This window comes from Arachis hypogaea, chromosome 11 (assembly GCF_003086295.3).
Source record: "Arachis hypogaea cultivar Tifrunner chromosome 11, arahy.Tifrunner.gnm2.J5K5, whole genome shotgun sequence".
Lineage (NCBI taxonomy): Eukaryota > Viridiplantae > Streptophyta > Magnoliopsida > Fabales > Fabaceae > Arachis > Arachis hypogaea.
In genome coordinates, this window is record NC_092046.1 from 38270080 (window position 1) to 38292236 (window position 22157).

The 22157-nt window shown below is 35.7% G+C and overlaps 1 protein-coding gene across 31 annotated transcripts; it reads right to left on the reverse strand.

Moving 5' to 3' along the window:
* Positions 1-17399: 17399 nt before the first annotated feature.
* Positions 17400-20182, reverse strand: LOC112720707 (sugar transporter ERD6-like 16). 31 transcript variants are annotated; one of them, XR_011867510.1, is made up of 11 exons: positions 19835-20182; positions 19587-19645; positions 19130-19504; positions 18980-19039; positions 18829-18855; positions 18664-18729; positions 18426-18517; positions 18233-18312; positions 18075-18157; positions 17825-17990; positions 17400-17706 (listed from the first exon to the last, which is right to left on the reverse strand). XR_011867510.1 is itself a non-coding variant. In XM_072206737.1 (7 exons), exons 3-6 carry the CDS (start codon positions 19223-19225, stop codon positions 18688-18690), a joined length of 225 nt encoding a protein of 74 aa, XP_072062838.1. In that variant the 5' UTR covers positions 19226-19504; positions 19587-19645; positions 19835-20182; the 3' UTR covers positions 17400-18517; positions 18664-18687. The 31 variants fall into 31 exon arrangements, 4 of the variants coding, with proteins under 4 accessions (XP_072062838.1, XP_072062839.1, XP_072062836.1 ...); XR_011867498.1 differs by having other exon boundaries at positions 18829-18887; XR_011867501.1 differs by having other exon boundaries at positions 18595-18729; positions 18829-18887.
* Positions 20183-22157: the final 1975 nt, after the last annotated feature.

The window sequence follows — 22157 nt, forward strand, 5'->3', positions numbered from 1 at the left end:
TCAGGAGTGCTTTGTACGCTCCTAGTTCTCTGACTTCCACCACATGGGGAAAATTCTTACCGATCATGGCCTTCAAGGACTTATAGTCAATTGCCTTTGTCGTTCCGCATATTAAACTCCTCTGTAACCAATCCAGATTTGCCTTTGCTACCGGCACTTCCAACTTCTTTGTCCACGAATTGCCGTGCGGGTCTCCTGATGTTTCCTTCTTCTTCAACTCCTTCACATTGCTCCGCGCATCCTTTTGGCGCACTTTATTTTGAGGTTGAATCGTGACTGCATTCTGTACGGCATTTTTCTTCTGATGGCCCTTCGTAATCTTTGCTACATTCGTGCGTTGATACCTAGCTTCTCCTACTGTGACAATCTTGCTTCGTAATCTCATCCTATTCATTTCCGCAATAGCCTTCATAGCCCCTTTCGTTGTATATCGGATGAATGCGAAAATGTACAGTGTTCCATTTTTTTGTTTTCGTGACAAGTAGATATCATTTATCCGCCCAGTCCAATTGAACAGATGATACAGCTCTTTTTTGGAAATATCTTCTGAAAGATGATCTACGAAAATAGAGAACGATTCGTTTTCCAATCGATAGTACGCTTCTCTATTCCAAACCCTAGGATCTCTATGAGCAAACCTACTTCTACCCCTCTCGGTGTTTCCTGCCCTTCTCAATCTCTCTCTCTCTCTCTTTCTCTCATCTCAATAGTAATATATTGTAACTTACTATATCTAGTTTTAGTAATTATTTCCTTAAAATATTTTTTATTACCTAAGCCGGTGAGTAATCACCTCGGGTTCAATCTGTTATAATTTTGCCACCTCCTGTTTGCTCTTTTATTTATATTGACCTTTCAGAGTTACCTTTTTTTTTTCTTTTTACACATGTAATACAGAGAGGGAAAGCGAGAGAAAACAGTGAAACCGTTAACCGGCAAGCTTTTGAGGTTTAGTTGCATAATTCAAAAACTCCAATAAAAATTTTAAACTGATTAAAGTGTACGTTTCTTCCTCTTTTTTACAACTGTACTAGATTCGACAAGTTGAGAATTTTTTTCTTGAACTTACACTTCGATCATTATGTAGATCGTGATTTAAATATTATTTTGACTAAAATTAGAAAGAACGAGAGTTAAAAATTATCAGAAAATAATCAATTTTTGTTAGTTAACACGGAGACGTAATGTTCGATAAATTAATTACAAATTGATTGTGTTTGATACTTGATTGATGATTGATTTGTTTGATATATGAAAATGTATTTATATGACGTTAGAAGCTCACTGAAAGCATAAAAAATTTTAACGCTGGACACCCTCACTTTAGGTGTCCATCGTGCTGGGCGCCCCACACAGATACACCAGCACCCTCTCTATACATCTTGAGCATTCCACTTGACGCTCTACTTTAAAATTATGGACACCTTACCTGGACATGAACGCTGGACACTGGACGCGGGGTGCTCCCTTATAAATTTTATTAACATATATTTAGTTTATACCACATAATATAATATAGAAGTTTATAATATATATATATATATATATATATATATATATACGTTACATATATATTATGTATAAAAGTGATTATGGGAGTTGGGCGCCCTGTGATCAAATCCCATAGGCGTTGGGTGCTAAAAGTTTTCGTTAAGCACCTGCAACTCGCTAAAAATTATGAACACTTTGAGGGCGCTACGTGTCAGTTGAGGACGCTAAGTAGTAAGTACCACGTCCCGTGAATAATAAAATTAAAAACGAGGTTTTAGAAATATTAAGAGAAGAACTATAATTTAAAAAAGTTACAGAAGTAAAATATAGTTAAATAAAAATATTGAAGAGCTAAGATAATTAATTAAAAGATTAATAATTTAAAATATAATTAATTAAAGTTTATGATTAAATTACAAATAATTAAAATTTTGGGATAGAATGTAATATATAAAAGCTAAAGGATATAAGTAGAATTTAAATAAAAAATGAGAAAAGATTTTATAGTTTAGCGAAGTAGAAATATTAAAAATACGAATTTTGACATTAATATTAAAGATTTTTGCCTAAAATCAGATAAATGGGCCAAACCGAATTTGAACCGGGTCCGAACCGAACCCAAGGCTCAATTTATTAAACAGAGAACGTGTTCTCTTGCTTTCATTTTTCAGCACCGAGATTTATGTGAGGGAGAGAGAATCAGGAATAGAGAAAAACTTAATGTTCCTGAAAATTCAATCGCCCATAACTTTTGATCCGAAACTTCGATTGACGAGCCATCAGCAACTACGTCTTCGTCTTGGAATTCTCTTCAATTCTATTGGAACAAAGTGGTAAGAAATTGACGTTTCTCTTCCAGTTCTCCCTCTCCTCAATTTTGAAATTTTAGGGTTTGGGTATTGAGGAATTGAATAATTTTGATGGTTTAGGTGAACTCTAGTAGCAAATAATCACTGAATTTTGTCCAATTGATTCATCGGTAAGGTAAGAAACTCCTATTTCTTGGTGAATTTCTAATCTAGTGAACTCTATGTTGATTATAATGATATTGTGTGAATTAGATTGCATTCTTGTTGATTTGGACTTTAATTGGGCGGTTTGGAATAAAATCCGGGTGATTAAGTTTGAGGAATTGACGTTTGCAAGTTTAGAGCTTGTGAAAGAAAAGGTTTTTGAGGTGTTCCGAGCTTAGGGAGGAATCGGCCAAGGTATCGTTTTGGTTTCTCATAGATAATATATAATGTTTGTGAAAATATAGGCTAGATGACCATAGGATAGGTTGGAAATGTGGGAATATATTAATGCTAGTAACCTTGATAGAAATGTGAAATTATATTGCGAAAGAGTTGATGAATGATGATTTTGTTGAGTTGGTTGTAGGAATTGTGTTAATTAATGTTGTTGATGGGAGTTGATGGATGATTTTTGATGAATGTGAGTATTGATGATGAAAGATTGGGGATCAGTTGAGTTATATATATGTGTGTTTGTTGAATAATGAATGAATTGAGAGTTGGAAATGATTTTAATATTAGAATTGGTTTGGCTTATTGGAAATGATTTGAAAAGGGTTTGAGAGGTGGTTTGGTTGGGACCCGAGAAGGATGACAAAGTCCGAATTTTAAAGGAAATGCTGCCAAAATTTTTATAAAAATTGGAGATTTAATTTGAAGTATTATTTAAACAAGTATGGATAAAAGAATTATATTATTTGACTTTGATTTCTAAAGAAAAGAAATGCACTATGTTTTAGAACTTGATTTATTAAGAAAAGTATCATGTTTTGAATTTTACTTAGTTAAGAAGAGAATTATATTTTGAGTGTTAATTATTGATGAACGGAATGGGAGGTATGATGATGATAATTGTTGAATGAATTGAATGATGAAGAGGATAAATTTGATATGAAAATTATTTTGTGGGATCGTGGTTATTTACCGCCCACCAGATTTATATGAAATTGTTGTGGGGATCGTGGTTATTTACCACCGACGTAAGTGTTTGTTTTCCAATTGAAAATGTCTGTGGGGATCGAGGTTATTTACCGCCCACAGATGGTGGGGATTGAGGTAGTTTACCGCCCACCAGGTGAGGATCGTGGTACTGTACCGCTCACCGGTTTTCAAGAGGACGATGTTCGGGTTAGCTACCGGACATGTCGGGTTGGCTATATAACCGACAGATGAGACTCATCAGCCATAGGGCAGGCATACATCATATGCATATGTGTGTTTTATTTGATTGTGCATTAATTGGGCTTGCCTATGTGATTACTATGCTTACTTGCTATATTTGCTACCTGCTGTATCTATATCCTACTTGTGTTTGCTTTGTCTGTATTGCTTGTTTGTGCACCGGAGATTTTTGGGGGATTGGAGGAAGGCGTAAATTAGGGCTTAAGTTAGAATGGAATTAGAAATAAGAACCTTAGACAACCTACCCTGCTTATGGTTTTCCATTTATAAACTTTAAGATTTAAATCTGAATGTCGAAGTTCTAGGATCGCCTCTGACTTTCCCGGGACCTTATATGTTATGTATGTGGGCACCATTACCATGATGAGAACCTCCGGATCTCATTCCATATCTATGTTGTTGTTTTCAGATGCAGGTCGAGATGTGCCTCGCTCAGCGTCTGGAGTTCCCTGTGCAAGTGAAGTTTGGTTATTTTGAGATGTTGTATTTTGTATTTATGCTATGTATATATGTATATAGATTCTATTTTTTATATATTTTATGTTTGTCCCTCCTAGAGGTTGACTTGGAGAAACAGGTGTTTGTTATGTAGTTTGAGTTTTATTTTGGGTTGTATATATATATATACTCTGACCGGCCTTAGTTTCGCAGGTCAAGTATGGAGCTTGATATCTATGATTTTGGAACTCTGATCTGTATATTTTGTTTTCAACCTTCTTTTGAGCTTACCTATCTGTTTTATGATTATCCACGCGAGTATGAAACGGTTTTTTGTTTTCGCTTTGTTTAGCTTATTCTTCAAGGCTCCTAGATATAATTTCTTTCATTTATATATTTATATAAGTCCTTTCTTTTAGAGGTCGTAATACCTCGCCACCTTTACTTTACGACTTAAGCGTAAAGCTCTGTGTGGTAGGGTGTTACATTATGGTATCAAAGCGTGGTTCGTTCTTGTAGAGCCTAAGGAACGGACTGACTATGCTTCTGGGCATACTCTGGGTGTGTATATATGCTAAGTAGGATATCTAATTGATATATGTGGCATATTTTGTTATGAGCATGTATTTGGGACTTTGAAGCATTAGACTTGAGATATTGAGACTGATCACCTTAATATCACTTGTTTGGTGTGAACAGGAACCAAATGATGACTCGTGGACGCAGACGCGGTCGAGGTAGAGGCCGAAATATTAATGTTGAACCTGAAATCACTATGAATAATCCTGTGAACTTTACAGATGCTTTGGAAAACATGGCGTCTGCTATACAGGAAACAGTTGAGGCCCTTAGTCAGCAAGTTAATAATGGAAACGGGAGTAACGGCGGAAATGGGCCAATGACGTTAGCTACCTTTCTGAAAGTAAACCCACCAACCTTTAAAGGAACCACAAATCCAACAGAAGCTGATAATTGGTTTCAGGCAACGAAACGAGCCTTGTGAGTGCAACAAGTCCCTGAAGATCAACGTGTTGAGTTTGTAACTTATCAGTTAGCGAGTGAAGCCCAGTATTGGAGGCAAGGGACGCGACGGCACGATGCCTTTTGCAGCATGCTGATACTGCTATACCCAGGGATGCATTCCGAATTGAGTTTTACAAGAAATACTTTCCTAAGTCGGCCAGAACGTCTAAGGAGCTTGAACTGCTGCAATTGAAACAGGGTCAAATGTCGGTCGCTGAATACACAAATAAGTTTGAGGAATTGTGCCGATTCTCTAGGATTTGTCAGGGAGCTCCAGGAGACTTTGAGGAGTGGAAGTGCATCAAATACGAAAGAGGACTTCGGATTGATATATTGAGTTCTGTGGGCCCAATGAAAATTAGAGTTTTCTTAGACTTGGTAAACAAGAGCAGGGTCGCAGAAGAATGTTTAAAGAAGGCTGTGGTGGCAGGGGGTGAAAGCTGGTAGTTCCGCCGAAGGGACCACAACCAGAATTTTGCACCAAGGGGCCAAGAGTTCAAGAGGAGTGGCAGTCACTAGGGGAGTGATAAAAGGAAGCAAGTGACACCTTACTCAGAGGATGTGAGGTGCCAAAAGTGCAAAAGTTTTCATTCGAATAAGCCATGCAGAAAGGGTTTAGGTCTGTGTTATAGGTGCGGGGCACCAGGTCATATCTCCAGAAACTGCTCCCGCAGAAAAGCTCAGGACGCTTATCAATCATGACTACAAGGTGGAGGTAATCCTGAAAAATGTTAATAGAATTCTAATTGCATTATATGATATTGAGAATGCCGCGTTTAGACATAGTGTCTGATGGAGGTGAGGATCTAGAGCTGAAAGTGTTAAGACTTAGTTGTGACTCGAATGAGTATATACCAACTTCTCAACTTATAATATCTAGACTCGAGGTTCCTTCTTGCTTACCGCTAATAGAATTGGACTGGCACTACAAGAAAATAAGCTTTCTGCCACGCTTTTAAAACGTGGCAAAAAGTGATAAAAAGCGTGATGATAGCTTTTCGCCACGCTTTTTGAGCTATCGGCACGCTTTTGAAAGGATCACATCCACTAGTGTGCCGGTTCCTCTATCAGCACGCTTTTGTGGATCTATCGGCACGCTTTCTTTTTGGCCACGCTTTCAACTCTTGCCACGCTTAAAAGCGTGGCTATAGGTGTTAATATATCGGTACGCTTTAAAAACGTACCGAAAAGTTCACATATCGCGACGCTTTTGAAGCGTGCCAAGAAAGTTAGTTTTCGCTACGCTTTGAAAGCGTGCCGATAGAGCACATACGGCCACGCTTTTAAAGGCATGGCTTTCCCACTAAAGTCTTTTGCCACGCTTTCAAAGCGTGGCCTATTCCTTTGTCAAATTAAAAAAAAGAAAAAAATTAGAATGCATAATAATAAAAAAATTACAATTCTATAATAACTAAAAAGAGAAAATTAGAAGGCATAAGAATTGATTTTTTATTGATTTACATGAATTATTTACATGCTATAATAATAATTTAAATTAAAACTATAATGCTCCCAAAGATATGAAGGATGGAAACCAAAAAGTGATATACAGCAGAACTATGATTAACAAAAAGTTGATGTGGGAAGAACTCCTGCTACCATTTGCTTTAAAACTCCTCGTCTTCACTGGCCGCAGCTTCTTCCTTATCATATTTTTTCTAGAAGGGCAACTAAAAACTCCAGTACCTTGCTCCCAGAATCCAAATGACCATTCATCTTCACCATAAATCTGTGTCAGCAAAACACACAATCCTAATAAGTCATCATGTGACAAAATAAAATATAGGTTTCCATTACAATTTTTCATGAAAATATGTATGTGCATCATTGAATTTTCTGACATTTTGTAAAAATATAACCATTTTGTGACACTGTAACTCATGCATCAATTATGGAAATTGATGTTCATAATCCATATCTCAATTTATTCTCTAGCTATGCTTTTACAGCCATGCACTCTACAAAGCTAAAGTCAACCCATAAACACTTCACTCCCAAAATAATCTAATGTGAAACGTCTAGAATTAACACCTAGTATTTCTCCAACAACCAAATTAATCCATAGAATTAAGAGCTATATAGTTATATATACTACAAAAAAGGCAATCACAACTGTTTCTCAATCAGATAAGAATTACTAAGATTAAATTTAATCACAAAATAGTAGTATTGAGACAATTATAATTCGGTATTAATAGTGTCTAATGAACAATTCAATTACTAGGTGGAGTAATAATTATTAAGATGGTACCTTTCGCTACCTAACTTTTCATAATATACCATCAGAAATCAATGCTGCCAGACCCCAAATCTCATCTGGTTCAAGTCACCGTTAGCGTTTATGAGGATATAGCCGTTGGTCTTTGCATCTAGCCCTGATGAAAAAGAAAGAAAAAAGAAAGAGTGAGAAGAGAGAAATCACAGAATAACCCACTGCATAATATGATATAGGAGGGTACTTGAGTCATACTCTTATGATTTCTCGGCAGTTTTATGCATTGTGTGAAATTGTCACTGTTGGGTTTAGACCAGATGCCTGACTCCTGAATGAAAATGCAAACTTTATAAATGAAAAAGAATAGACATCTCTAAACACAACATATACTACAGAGGGGATTTAAGACTTACTTCGGCCATGGCAATCTCGCTACCAATTATTCCTGTGTCTACCATCTTTAGAGTTCATTCAGCATCACCTTCTCCATCCCTATAACCATAATCAATGGAGCTTCGGTCCATTATTAATCTAGAAACGGAGCTAGATAGTTCCTGATAAAAGGGTAAAATAAAGGAACATGTTCACAAAACATAGCGTCTTCGCTCGCCAACAAAAAAGATGATTAAACAACTTTGCAACACAATATCCAAAATTTGACCTTCCACTCATTAAGAAATTATATATACTTTGCATCTTAAAACTTAAGACTCCTACAGAAAACCGAATCCCCCTAAAAAATAATATTAATAAATCATTCATCATGCTGGCCACTCCTAGAAAGGAAATAATCAAGCCAACAAAGGAAAGGAAATCCCTAAAAGTCAGGGCAAAAAATAGTTACTACTCAGAATCCCAAACCTAACATGCAAAAAACCAAATTGCAAAGCTCTGTCTCAAATAAAAAAGGTGATATCTCAACTAATCAAACCAAAAGGAATGCTCCAATTAATCAAAAAGGAAAACAACAAGCAACTCTAGCTAAGCCTAACTCTTATGAAACAAAAACAGCAGCAGAATAGGTTCTTAATTAAAGCAGGGATAAACAGGAAAACCATCAGGAATATTGGAGAAGCTTTAGCTATATGCTGAATGATCAATATAAGATGTACAAAGAGAGATGTTATGTGCCCCTAGCAGGTAAGGATAAAAATCTTACCATTAGTGACATGATGAGTTCCCATGGGGATGCATCTTGTTCAAAGGTGGTCCAGCAGCATCCTTCAAGCAGCACCGCGAGCAGAACCGCGATAGAGAAGCGAGCAGAACCGCGAGAGAGAGGGGCGAGCAGCACGACGACCAGAACGGCGAACTGGCGAGAAATGGCGAGCTGGCTAACACAAGAATTCTTTAGCATTATCTATCTGCACAACTTTAACGGAATTTCCAGTTTGGTTTTTCATAAGTAACTTCTTGTAAAATTTGCAGAACTTGAGCTTTTGAATTAAGTAACTATAAACAAGTGTATCTTGTGTAAACATCTACAATGCTCATATAGTAATTCTGATCTGGAAACAATTGGGACAGGAATCCATACATCAATGTAAATTAATTCAAGAGGAGAAATAAAAACAATATTAGACAAAGAGAAATGTAAGGTATGCATTTTGCCTTTTGTGTAAGCTTCACACACAACAGAATCAAACTCAGTTTTATTTGAATATATTACAGTGTCTAAGAATAATCTCAAAAATAATAAGTGATGGATGTCCTAATCTTGTATGCCAAGTTCTAAATTAGATTTATACATAGCAAGAAAAGAGTAAAATACTTTGGATTCATTAATCTGTCTAGGTATATACATGTTCTCAAAAACATATAGATCTTGTTTAAGTATTCCTTGAAGGAGCACCTCCTTAGACACCTGAGATAACACATTTTCAATTATAAAAAATTCCTTGCCTCAATCCATAACCTACAACTAAAATTATGAAAGGAACAACTCAGCTATCTCAACTTTAGTATTTTGCAGTTAGAGTTTTCCAATGTTGCTGTAAGACTGAACACTCAATCTAGACTCCAATTTAAAAATGACCACTGAAAATCTAGTCTCCTATTTAAAAATGACCACTCAAACCCCATCATGCTAAGGTTGAAAACTCTATTTCCTGCACAAGTTCTCGAGTCCTATTCTTTCTCTGTTTTGTACTTTCAATGATCATCCAAATTACTTGGTTAGAAACTTCCAATTATAGTTTAGAAAACTTTGGTTTAATTTGTCTAATTTGTATATGCATAGAAATGAAAGGTTCATAGTAACCAATATATTAAATAAACTTTAGTGTGTTTACTTAATACATTTTTATAATATTAAGTCATAAACACAGTAACTCCGAAACTTTAACAATATGGACAAAATGGATTTTTCAAAAAAAATAAAGGGAAAAACCTTGAAAATGGGTGTTTCGTATTAGCATATAGCAAGAATGCATATTAAAAGAACTGTGCATTTTAATTCATTTTTATACGTCAGCAATTTGATTTTTGAGGGCGCATAAAATTCAAAAAACACATTGTTATCTAAAGTAGAGATAGAGTAAAGTAAGACTCACCTCTTTATTTTTTAAGTCTATCAGTAAATGTTAGGCATTATAGAAGAGACCTTAATTTTAGTAGACTAATAGCATCATAGTTGCATAGAACTTCCAATACACCTTTATCACGGATACACTGCTGCACCAAGATTGTTCTAGGTGCCGGTGCACCAGACACACTCACACCCTCAAGAAACCCCCATTTAGTATTTCTTTACCAAAAAAATTAAAGACAAAAATCAGAAACCATTCCAATAAGCAATTTACATCATAACTAAACAAAATAACAAACGATCATATCACTCAAACCTTGTATCAAGTATCTGTACTATTTGAACAAATGCATGTGTGTCATAATAAAGTATAATTCATATACTAAGATTAAAAGAATACCAGTGAATGAATCTCATTATCCAAGTTGAAATAAATTTTATATACTCCAATATAAGAAATCAGTATAATTCATATACCAGTAGTGACTTGATAGTTTTCCATGCAGATCCCACTGAAGACAAGGCATTTTTCTTGTAGTGTAATTTGTCACAAACTATTAATTTATCTAAAAATTTTATTCATTCAGACTTAAAATATGAATATGATAAATTAAAACCCTAAAAAATAGTAGGATTTGTACCTCTTGGATAATTTGAAGAGCAACCACTCCTCTGCTTTTTTTCATAATCGGTTTCTTCTTCATCCAACGACGGTAAGAGATGAAGTAGGCCAAAGCTACGCATAGTAAAATGGCGCCACCGAAGCCAACAGCGTGAAGGATGAGCGACTAGTTGGGGAACAAATTGAAGATTAATAGCAAATTAAACACAGCAAAACCAATTTAATAATAGAACCAGAAAAATAGAAGATTAACAGAGAGAAGAGAGGTCTAGAAGATTTAAAAAACAGAGTAGTTAAAAGGAGAATTTCACAAACCCAGGAATAAGGAAGAACGACGGCGGCGTTCACGGGACGGGGAGGACAGCGACGCTCACAGGACGGGAGAGTAGGACGCAGACGTTCACGGGACGGAGACGACATGACGAGGAAAACACGCCTTGGACTGAGACTGCGAGATGTGCGAGTCTGCGATGGCGTGTGCGAAGGGGATTCTGTGCGACGGTGGTTCTGGCGTGTGCGAGGGAGAGAAGAGAGTGACGGAAGAGAAAACTAAAAGGCAGATAAGAGAGCGAAAGAAGAGACTTAGGGAGTTAGGGTTCCAGAGAGGGGAGGGTGATTTTAGATTTAGGGTTCGACAGATGAACGAGGGTTCGATAGAGAGAGGGTTAGAGGAAAGGCATGGGTGCGAAGGTCATTGGCTTAGACAGATGAGGATGAAGGCGATGAAGGCGATGAACAGTCTCGGACGATGAAGGCATGAGGACGAAGGTCATTGGGTTAGAGGAAAGGCATGGGTGATGAACGATGAACGATGAAGATGGAGATGTTGTTTGAGGATGATGACGGCAAGGGTAACTTTTATGGTTTTATTTTGTGACTGGGTCACTTTTAGGGTTAAAACTAGTGTGTGATGTTGTTTGGGTTAAAATTGAAAACTAAGGAAAAAAATGTTAAGTGTGGAAAAAAATTGAATGGGAAACTAAATTTTAGGGGAGGAAACTCTATCGGTACGTTTTTTTGTGGGGTGCCAAAATAAACAGAATATGGGCGCTTTAAAAAGGTGACCATTGAAACACAAACTAGCCACGCTTTACAAGCGTGCCGGTTTTCCTCTATGGCCACGCTTTTTTAAGCATGACAAAAAAGGGTGGCCAAATTTTTAATCAGTGGGCACCCTCGTAAAAGCGTGCCCATTTCCCTCTATCGCCACGCTTTTCAAGCGTGACAGTAAAAAAGCGTGGCCAAATTTCAAGTAAGTGGGCACCCTCGTAAAAACGTGCCGATTTCCCTTTATGGCGCGCTTTTCAAGCGTGGCGAAAAAAGCGTGGCCAAATCACAAATCAGTGGCCACCCTCGCAAAAGCGTGGCACTTTTGGGCACGCTTTAAAAGTGTGGCAAGAAAAAAGTGTACCGACAGGCCTTTTTTCTTGTAGTGTGGTTATCAACATACTGCGTGTTGCTGGATTGCTTTGAATATACAATTCGATTTATGTCCGAAGGGTCTGAAAAAGCTGATGGTCGTGAGGGGTAGTGTTTGACTTCTGTGATGGTGAGTTATAATGGAGAAAGATTGATTGGGCGATAGACTTAGTAACCATGGACATTCATGACCCGATCGATTCTTTTTCCCTTATAAGTTGCTCGAGCTTTTGTCTCGGATTCTTTGTTTACAAAAGATTTAATTGTCTCCCCAATTCTATTTCTTACTCGGACATAATCGTGCATGAACTTTGTACTTTCCAAGATTAGCCTAATTTTGTTTTGATACAACCAAATGATTCTTGAATCCTTGAAAACTAGCAGTCGAATTGCTTTTCTCTGTGAACTTGTGTTTCTTCAAAAATCGACGGAGACTTACCTAATTCACTATGCCTTGATTTTTTCTAAACAAAGTGTTCAATTTGGCTTCCCTCCGTGAAATACATCTTAATTCTTATCCTGTGTATTTCGTAAAATTTTCTACAACTTTATTTGATCAGAACACCAGATATCCTTCTAATTTCTTGCAAATACCGTTTAGGTTGTTCATTCATCCTTTGAGCTTAGAATCTTTTCAGAAATTAACTCGAGCTTATTTTGTATCGCGCACAATTCTTAGATATATCCTCAGAGCTTTAGTTCCTTAGAACACGACTGGTGGACGCAGAACATGAATCTTGAGCATGTGCAGGATCATGGGAGTTGTGAAGTTTAATTTCCAAAGATTGAACCGTAAGGATACACTGTTTGTATGGATGCCTAAATGCGAATGAAGCTTTCGAACCTTGAGAGAAAGGAATTAACTACAACACCATTACTCGCGATTACCTGAAGCTGACGAACCGTTTAAAACTTACTACGATACATTACCAAAGGGCTTAGGAGACGTACTAATGCAATGTTATGATCTATTGGTGGATGTCCTGAGAAAGAAGTCTCTGAGTATTGCTTGTAGGACAATTAAGGAGAATGAACCGTTAAGTATGTTCGGAATATTAGGTTGGAAGATGAGAAAGTGGATGGAGGTGTCAGACTGGATCAACTACAAATGCTAAACAATTGTGAGGCTGGGATTCGGAGAGCGTAGTAAGAGGATAAGAAATTACCAAGAATATCGAAGCTTGTTGGGCAAGGGAATCAAGAAAAGATCAATGGAAAATAGGAATAGAATTTAAATGTATAAGAAAAGACTTAGTGTGCCAAATGTCGAAAGTTGACACGTGAACTATTGCCTGAAGCACACATGAGCGAATCTTTGATTCGCCTTAAAGTTTCTAAGATGTATCACGAAAGATGAAGTAGCGGTGCATATAACTCAGCATTTGATAGTTTATAAGGAAGACTATTCCTTGGAAGCTCAAGCATCGTAGGTCCCAAATCAAAAAGCAAGACAATGGAGAAAACTAAACGAATTCAAGTTGAGATTTTGACTGAGCAAAGCCGAGCGATAGGAAAATTATGCGGACCGAGAGAGAAAACCTAGATAGTTTAAGGAAAGAAGTTACACATTCTTTGAGGTTACCTCAATAGGCTGGAATCAAGGGGTAATCAAGACTAAGGAGATGAAACCGAGGTGTAGTGAGCCATTTGAAGTACTAAGACGGATTGGTAGCCAACGACGTATCAAATTGTTTTGCTACCGTATCAGTTCAATTAAAAGAAGATTTAATGTTTCAAGTACTTCCGATTAGAATGGACGATACCAGTGTTGAGCGACTACATGGAAGAGTAGTACTATTAGTAAAGGATTCTTGAATTCGAGCTAGAATTGAGGAACACACTTGAGAGCTTGAAATTCGGAATGGGAAGTGACTCCCACACCTATTGCCATGTATCTGAATATGAATTTTGGGGACAAAATTCTTAATTAGGTGGGTAGGATGTAAACTCCAGAAATTAATAAATAATTAGTTAATAAATTAATTATTATTCAAAGATATTATAAAATTAAAGTTTATAGTTTAGGAAAGTAGAAATATTAAAAATACGAATTTTGACACTAATTTTAAAGATTTTGGCCCAAAATCATACTAATGGGCCAAACCGGACCCGAACCGGACCCATGGCCCAATTTATTAAATAGAGAACGTGCTCTCTTGCTTTCATTTTCAGCACCGAGACTTAAGTGAGGGAGAGAGAATCAGGAGAGAAAAACCTAACGTTCCTAAAAATTCAATCGCCCGTAACTTTCAATCCAAAGCTCTGATTGACGAGTCGTCAGTGACTACGTGTTTGTCTCAGAATTCTCTTCAATTCTATCAGAACAAAGGGGTAATAAATTGGTGTTTCTCTTCTAGTTCTCCATCTCCTCAATTTTGAAATTTCAGGGTTTGGGTATTGAGGAATTGAATAATTTTGATGGTTTAGGTGAACTCTAGCAGCAGATAATAACTGGGTTTTGTCCAATTGATTCATCGGTAAGGTAAAGAACTCCTATTTCTTGGTGAATTTATAATCTAGTGAACTTTATTTTGATTATAATGATATTGTGTGAATTAGATTGCATTCTTGTTGATTTGGAGTTCAATTGGGCAGTTTGGAACAAAATCTGGGTGATTAAGCTTGAGGAATTGACGTTTGGAAGTTTATAGCTTGCGAAAGGAGAGGTTTTTGAGGTGTTCCGAGCTTAGAAAGGAATCAGCCAAGGTATGGTTTTGGTTTCTCATAGATAATATTTAATGTTTTGTGAAAACATAGGCTAGATGACCATAGGATAGGTTGGAAATGTGGGAATATATTAATGCTAGTAACCTTGATAGAAATGTGGAATTATATTGCGAAAGAGTTGATGAATGATGATTTTATTGAGTTGGTTGTAGAAATTGTGTTAATTAATGTTGTTGATGGGAGTTGATGGATGATTATTGATGAATGTGAGTATTGATGATGAAAGATTGGGGATTAGTTGAATTATATATGTGTGTGTTTATTGAATAATGAATGAATTGAGAGTTGGAAATGATGTTAATATTGGAATTAGTTTGGCTTATTGGAAATGATTTGAAAAGGGTTTGAGAGGTAGTTTGGTTGGGACTCGAGAAGGGTGGCAAAATCCGAATTTTAAAGGAGATGCTGCCAAAATTTTTATAAAAATTGGAGATTTAATTTGAAGTATTATTTAAACAAGTATGGATAAAAGAATTATATTATTTGACTTTGATTTATAAATAAAAGAAATGCATTATGTTTTGAAACTTAATTTATTAAGAAAAGTATTATGTTGGAGTTTCAATTTATCAGGAAAAAGTATTATGTTTTGAATTTTACTTAGTTAAAAAGAGAATTATGTTTTGAGTGTTATTTTTTTATGAACAGAATGGGAGGTGTGATGATGATAATTATTGAATGAATTGAATGATGAAAAGGATGAATTTGATATGAAAATTATTTTGTGGGGATCATGGTTATTTACCGCCCACGTGTGTGTTGTTTTCCAATTGAAATTGTCTGTGGGGATCGAAGTTATTTACCACTCGCAGATGGTGGGGATTGTGGTACTGTACTGCTCACCAGTTTTCAAGAGGACGATGTTCGGGTTAGCTACCAGACATGACGGGTTGGCTATATAACCGACAGATGAGACTCATCAGCCATATGGCAGGCATACATCATATGCATATGTGTATTTTGTTTGATTGTGTATTAATTGGGCTTGCCTATGTGATTACTATGCTTACCTACTATATTTGCTACCTGCTGTATCTATATCCTACTTGTGTTTGCTTTGTCTGTATTGCTTGTCTGTGCACCGGAGTTTTTTAGAAATAAGAACCTTAGACAAGCTACCCTACTTATGGTTTTCCATTTATAAACTTTAAGATTTAAATCTGAGTGTGGAAGTTCTAGGATTGCCTCTAGCTTTTCCGGGACCTTATATATTATGTATGTGGGCACAATTACCATGCTGAGAACCTCCGGTTCTCATTTCATATCTATGTTGTTGTTTTCAGATGCAGGTCGAGATGTGCCTCGCTGAGCGTCCGGAGTTCCCTATGCAAGCGAAGTTTGGTTATTTTGAGATGTTGTATTTTGTATTTATGATATGTATATATGTATATAGATTCTCCTTTTTATATATTTTATGTTTGTCCCTCTTAGAGGTTAACTTGGAGAAACAGGTGCTTGTTATGTAGTTTGAGTTTTATTTTGGGTTGTATATATATATATATATACTCTGGCCGGCTTTAGTTTCGCAGGTCGAGTATGGAGCTTGATATCTATATTTTTGGAACTCTGATCTATATATTTTGTTTTCAACCTTCTTTTGAGCTTACCTATCTGTTTTACGATTATCCACGCGAGTGTGAAATGATTTTTTATTTTTGCTTTGTTTAGCTTATTCTTCAAGGCTCATAGATATAATTTCTTTCATCTATATATTTATATAAGTCCTTTCTTTTAGAGGTCGTAATATCTCGCCACCTCTGCTTTACGACTTAAGCGTAAAGCTCTGTATGGTAGGGTGTTACAATAAGAGACGTAGAAATATAACTATTAGTCGAATTTTTAGGGAATTTTCTATAAAATACCTTGGGAGAGGCTCGAAAAGAGGAGTTATAGAGGTTGAAAATTGATAACTGAAAGGAATGATTAAGGAAAAGGAATAGAGAAAGAACCAAAAAAACTAAAAGGCTTTATAGAAAATGAAAACTGAAATGTGAGTGTTAAATGGGCCTTGGTGTCGATTGTATAGTGGGGACGCCTACAAACTGAAAACTGCTTTTCAGAAGTACGCATATCAGTAGAAATGGTGTTAAAAGTCAACTGATGTTCCTTCAACCACACGACTTCAAGCCAACTGATGTGGCTTCGGCCATACGAGTTGTATGCGTTGATGCAATTGGAAAGACATATCTGGGACTTGTTCCTAGGGAATGTCGGGCTGCAGAATGTAATACAACTAGAAAATTGCTTATTACAGACAGATTTGGTCTTTATTATAGACGGATTTTTAGTTACCGATGAAATTACCTACAGATTCCATCCCTCTGTAAAAGTCTCGTCGGAAATTATTTACTGATAGATTTTTTTTGTCGGTAATTTACTGACAGTTTTTTACCAGTTACCGACATATTTTTCTCAGTAAATTCTCCCCTCCATTCTCCAGAACGTTAAACTTTCTGACGAATTTTCCATCGGTAATTAGAGACAAATTTTCTGACGGATTTCGGTAATTAGAGTCTTGGAAAAGCATTCCAAATTCTGAATACAGACATAAAATTCGTCTGTAAATCCATCAGCAAGGTAAAATAGTATTTTTTTTAGATTTTTTCATTACAAAATAAATCTATTTTCATTCAAAATAAATATAAATTTAATAAATACAAATTTTTATGTAATTTGTCTTCGAATATTTATAATATTTTAAAAAATAAATAAATTCATCATATTATCAAACTAAAAGAAAAGTACTATAAACAAGCAATTCAATATAATTCAAAACATAAACAAAGTGTATTGATACATCAACTATAATAATAAGTAACAACCATACATCAACAAAGTGTATTGATACATCAACTATTATTCAAAACATAAACTCAGTGTAATGTTCAACTATACTAAATTTATCAGCTATAGTCCTCAGTGTCATCTTCATCCCCATCATCATCATAGTCCTCATCCGAAGAGATTGAGGCGGTAGCGGTGGTAGTGGAACAACAGTGAAACCAACTGTCTGCAGTCTATTTATAGTAGCTTCTGCTAATTTTAGTTCCTGTAAAAGCATTTGATGATACTAATAAATCCATCTAATGAATCTTTTCCTTATGCACCATTATGACCACAACAATACCTATTGCAGACAAACAACATTTCTAAATAAATATTCTCACCTGCAAAAGCTTCTGCCTTATCACTACCCATTTTGATTTCCTTTTTTAAGATTGTGGACGCAAAGAACCCATCATGGAAAGAATCTTTAGAAAATTAAAACTCTGTCATACTAGATCATTATGCACTTAATAATGCCAATGTCATGATTGTGCAACCAACATACCTCTGCAAGTTATAGGAGACTAATTACACAGAACATTATATTGGCTTTTTAAAATCATCATGCATCCACTACATATATTTACTTACTGGTTGCTATAAAAGTCTCATATGTGTAAAATCCAATACCATTAATTCCAACAGATTGTTGACACCATTAATACAACCCCAATCTGAAATCATCACAAACAGTTAGAAATCTGAGTAAATATACAAAAATTGGTATGTATGAATATTGTGCCACTTACCATTACAAATTGCACGTGTTTGCTTTGGAACAAATCCAGAAGCCTAGTTTTTGGAATGCTTTGGAGAGTTTCAATATAGTCTTATAAGAAAAATGAGTTAAGAAAAGGGAGCTCAGATGATCAAGCATATCAACTTGATTAAGAAACATTTTAACCATGTTCAATAAGTTAATGATTGGAGCTAAGAAAGTACAAGAATTTCTTCAGCTTCTTGAGAAGTATCAACATTTTTTTCCTGAAGTCTCCTTAATGCTCCTTGAAATTCCTTTTCAAGACCAACCTTCGCTGAAAAAATATATATACTTTTAATACAATTTTGCATCACTCTCTTTAAGATTGTACTAATGTATCTCAATGCTTACCAGCCAATGGTGTGCTTCAACATTTTAATCATCAAACAAGTAATATGATCATTCCTAATGCTTTCATACCTGATTTGTTGTTGCAAGTCCACCTCAAAGATTCTTTGGTGCTATTTCAGCTATATATATAGGAACCTGTTCCATTTTGCTAACATAAGATATAGCTTTCTATCAAAGCTTCTAATTAGGAAAATAAAAATATTGATAATATTATAATATAATATAGTTAATTACCACATGAGATAACTCCAATTCCATATCCTGTGAAAAATCTTCCAAAGTCGAGTAAGGATCTTGAAGCGGACAAAATAACAAATTGAACCTCATTTCAATTTTGATAACATATTTTTAGGAGATGAATTTATATATTGCATGAGATGCATACCTTTGAGAAGAAGAGGGCTAACCATCCTGTTATGCAAAATGCTGTTGACATTCTCATTGCCTATTTCCCATGAGAAACAAGGATTATTTATCAAAATTTAAAGTCCCTTATAAACTGCATAAACTTATTTGGAATTTAGATTTCACATACCCTTTTCCGGCCAAAGAAATCGGTAATCTGGCCACTCGTTACATCCCCGAGCATTGCACCAATGGTTACTAAAGAACAAACATGGAAAACTGCCATCCCCCCAAAACAGAATCAGTTTTTCTAATATTTCAAAGTTCAAACAGCATGATATAAATTAGTTGAGATATGAAGTTCTATGGTAAGGATGCATAAGCGAATAAATTGAATTTAATACTTTCAAACCCATAGATATCAAGAACTCCAATGATAGATTTAGAATTTGGCTAATGCATCCCTGCTACCAACAGCTGCAATAGGATCAAGGGTTCTTGTAATGACCTCCTCAGGTCCATCACACGCTTGATCAGTGTATCTTCCAAGCTCTTAGCATCACACCTACAATAGAATTACATAAAATGAACTGATCCACTTGGAATTTGAGAAAATGTTTTGCATTTTATCCAGTAGTTAAAATTACCTAACACTTTGAGCTTGGTATGTATCCAGCTGATATAATTGTATCCAATCTTCCATAACCTGTGCTACCGCCAACACAAATTTTTAATAAATAAAAAAGATTGAATGAAAAAACAAATTAAAATACACATTAATAAGATTGAATGAAACAACGTTAGATCTAAATTAAGGTGGAGTAAAAAATGTTCAGGAAGCAATTCCATGGAAAATTGAAGGAGAAATGGGGAAAATAACGCAGGAAGCACTTACAATTCATGGCTGCGAATCGGAACGAGCTCAGAAGAGAACAGAGATGCGTTCACCGATGGAAAAATTGTTCAGAAAAAGAGATCGTTGCTCAAGGAATTGAATAGTAAGAGAAGCGAGAGAGTGAAGGTGGAAGAAGAAATCGAAGGAGTGGTGGAGGGGAGGCCGCAGACGACGATGGAGAGACGATTGGGAAGAGATGGATGAGGCGTTCTCTATGAGCGATGTATGTATATGATAGGAGGAGCTCAAAACCTAATTAACCCTTGATAAAAAGAGAAACACGCAAGGTTACTAATTCTCTTACCGACGGATTTTCTGTCAATAATTAGTTTCCATAAAATAGATGGCAACATTACAGAGGAAATTATAGACAGATTTTTATATCTGTCAGTTAAATTTGTGAAAATTCATTCTTTTTGTTATCGATGGAAAATCCATCGGAAAATCTGTCTATATTTTGTGGGATAAAATATGTCGGAAATATCTGTCTATAATAAGTAGTTTTCTAGTAGTGTAAACCGACACGTGAGCTCATGGCCTACGTAGGACAAATATGCATCATACTTTTGTGCATATTTCCCTGCTATATATATGTGTGTGTGTGTGTGTGTGTGTGCTTTCTGTATTCTCTGTTTGTATACTATTTCTGCATTTTGTAACACCCCGTTTTTCACAGAATTTATTTTGGAAAATTCTGTGATGAGAATTCGATAAATATCCGAGAGTCACCTCATCATGAAATAATAAAGCGGATTTAGAATAAAAAAGTGAGAAGAAAAGAAAGTATAATAAGAAATAAAAGCGTCACAAACCAAAAACCGTATCGATAACGGTGAATTTCGACACCGAGTCAAAATTCATCTATGAAAACTTTACTACTAGCTTTTCTTAAACTAAATTAGCTCTAGTAGTACATTCTAAACCTTGATTTGAGGATGATATACTCTCTGCTGCCAATATGTCAGATACCGGTTATTTAAACCGATACAGTTTAAAAATGATAATCTTACGGTTTAATCATTAAATGGTTTCCTTCTTTTTCTGTTGACAATTTGGCCAAACCATCAAGGAAGCTATCTTCAACCAAAAATCATGAGGTCACTAGGAAGATTATCTAGAAGAAAAATAAAGAACCGAAAAATCTAGCCAAACTTAAATCGAACCAAACCAACTCTACTCTTTCATAATGAAACTGGTTTTTCTTCATTATAAAGGCATAGTTTTCTCTTATCCACATTTTATCATTACACCTTATCAATCTTATTCTCATCAAACCTAAACAGAAATTTAAGAGAAATTACAGTTAGACTTTACTTGCCAAGTTAAAGTTTTTCTATAAATTTCTGACGACGAGATCCGATAATTGAAAATTACCGTTATAGTAATTATTCTACGGAATAATTATTATCACAAGCTTAAAACCAAGTTTCTTGATCAATCAATATATCTTTAATTATTCATTTGATGAATTAATTAAAGAAAAGCTTAGATACATCATTAAAATTAGATAGCACAATATCACTTTTTTAAAAACGCCCTTACTAGGCTAACCATTAACCAACACACATTGAACTACTCTTTTCCTTGGTTTAATATAACCATTATCAGAATTATAACACCCAAAAAACACTAACCTTGATCAACCCTAATCCCACTCTCTTTTCCTCTCCTGATTAAACCAATGGAAGCTTTCAAACCATGATTCCACCTCTTGGTCACATCTTGCATTGATGGCCCATACATAGGTGTTGCTCAGAGGGGATAGCAACGAAGCTCTCCTCACTACCTCATCTCCCTTTCATTCATATGTATAACTAGACAATGCTTCCCATCTTCTTCATTCCATGCAAAGCAAAGAAATTAAAGAAAAGAGAGGGAGGGAGCAGAATCGAGAGACTAAGAAAACTCTTCCACCTTCAACATCTCCACGCCAATCCTCAAGCCTCCAGCCACACACCTTCATCGAGATGATGATACCAAGGAAGGAAAAATCAAGAAGGTGAAGAAGGAGCTGGTCAGAGCTTGGAGGGAAGCTCTGACCGAAGAGAGGAAGAGAAAGTTAGAACCGACTTTGTAAGAAAGAGTGAACTCCAATGAGGTAGCGATTAGACTAGTGTAATTGCATGTTTGTGATTATGTGAATGATAAATGTTGATAATGAAATACGAGATTACATGCTGAGTATGCTACTACTTTAAGTATGTTGATGATGATGATGATTGATATGTTATTATGATGAAAGTGATATTTATGTATGCTCTTGTATGATTATGTATAATTGATGAATGTAAGACCCCGAATTTTTGAAATTAAATAATAAGTT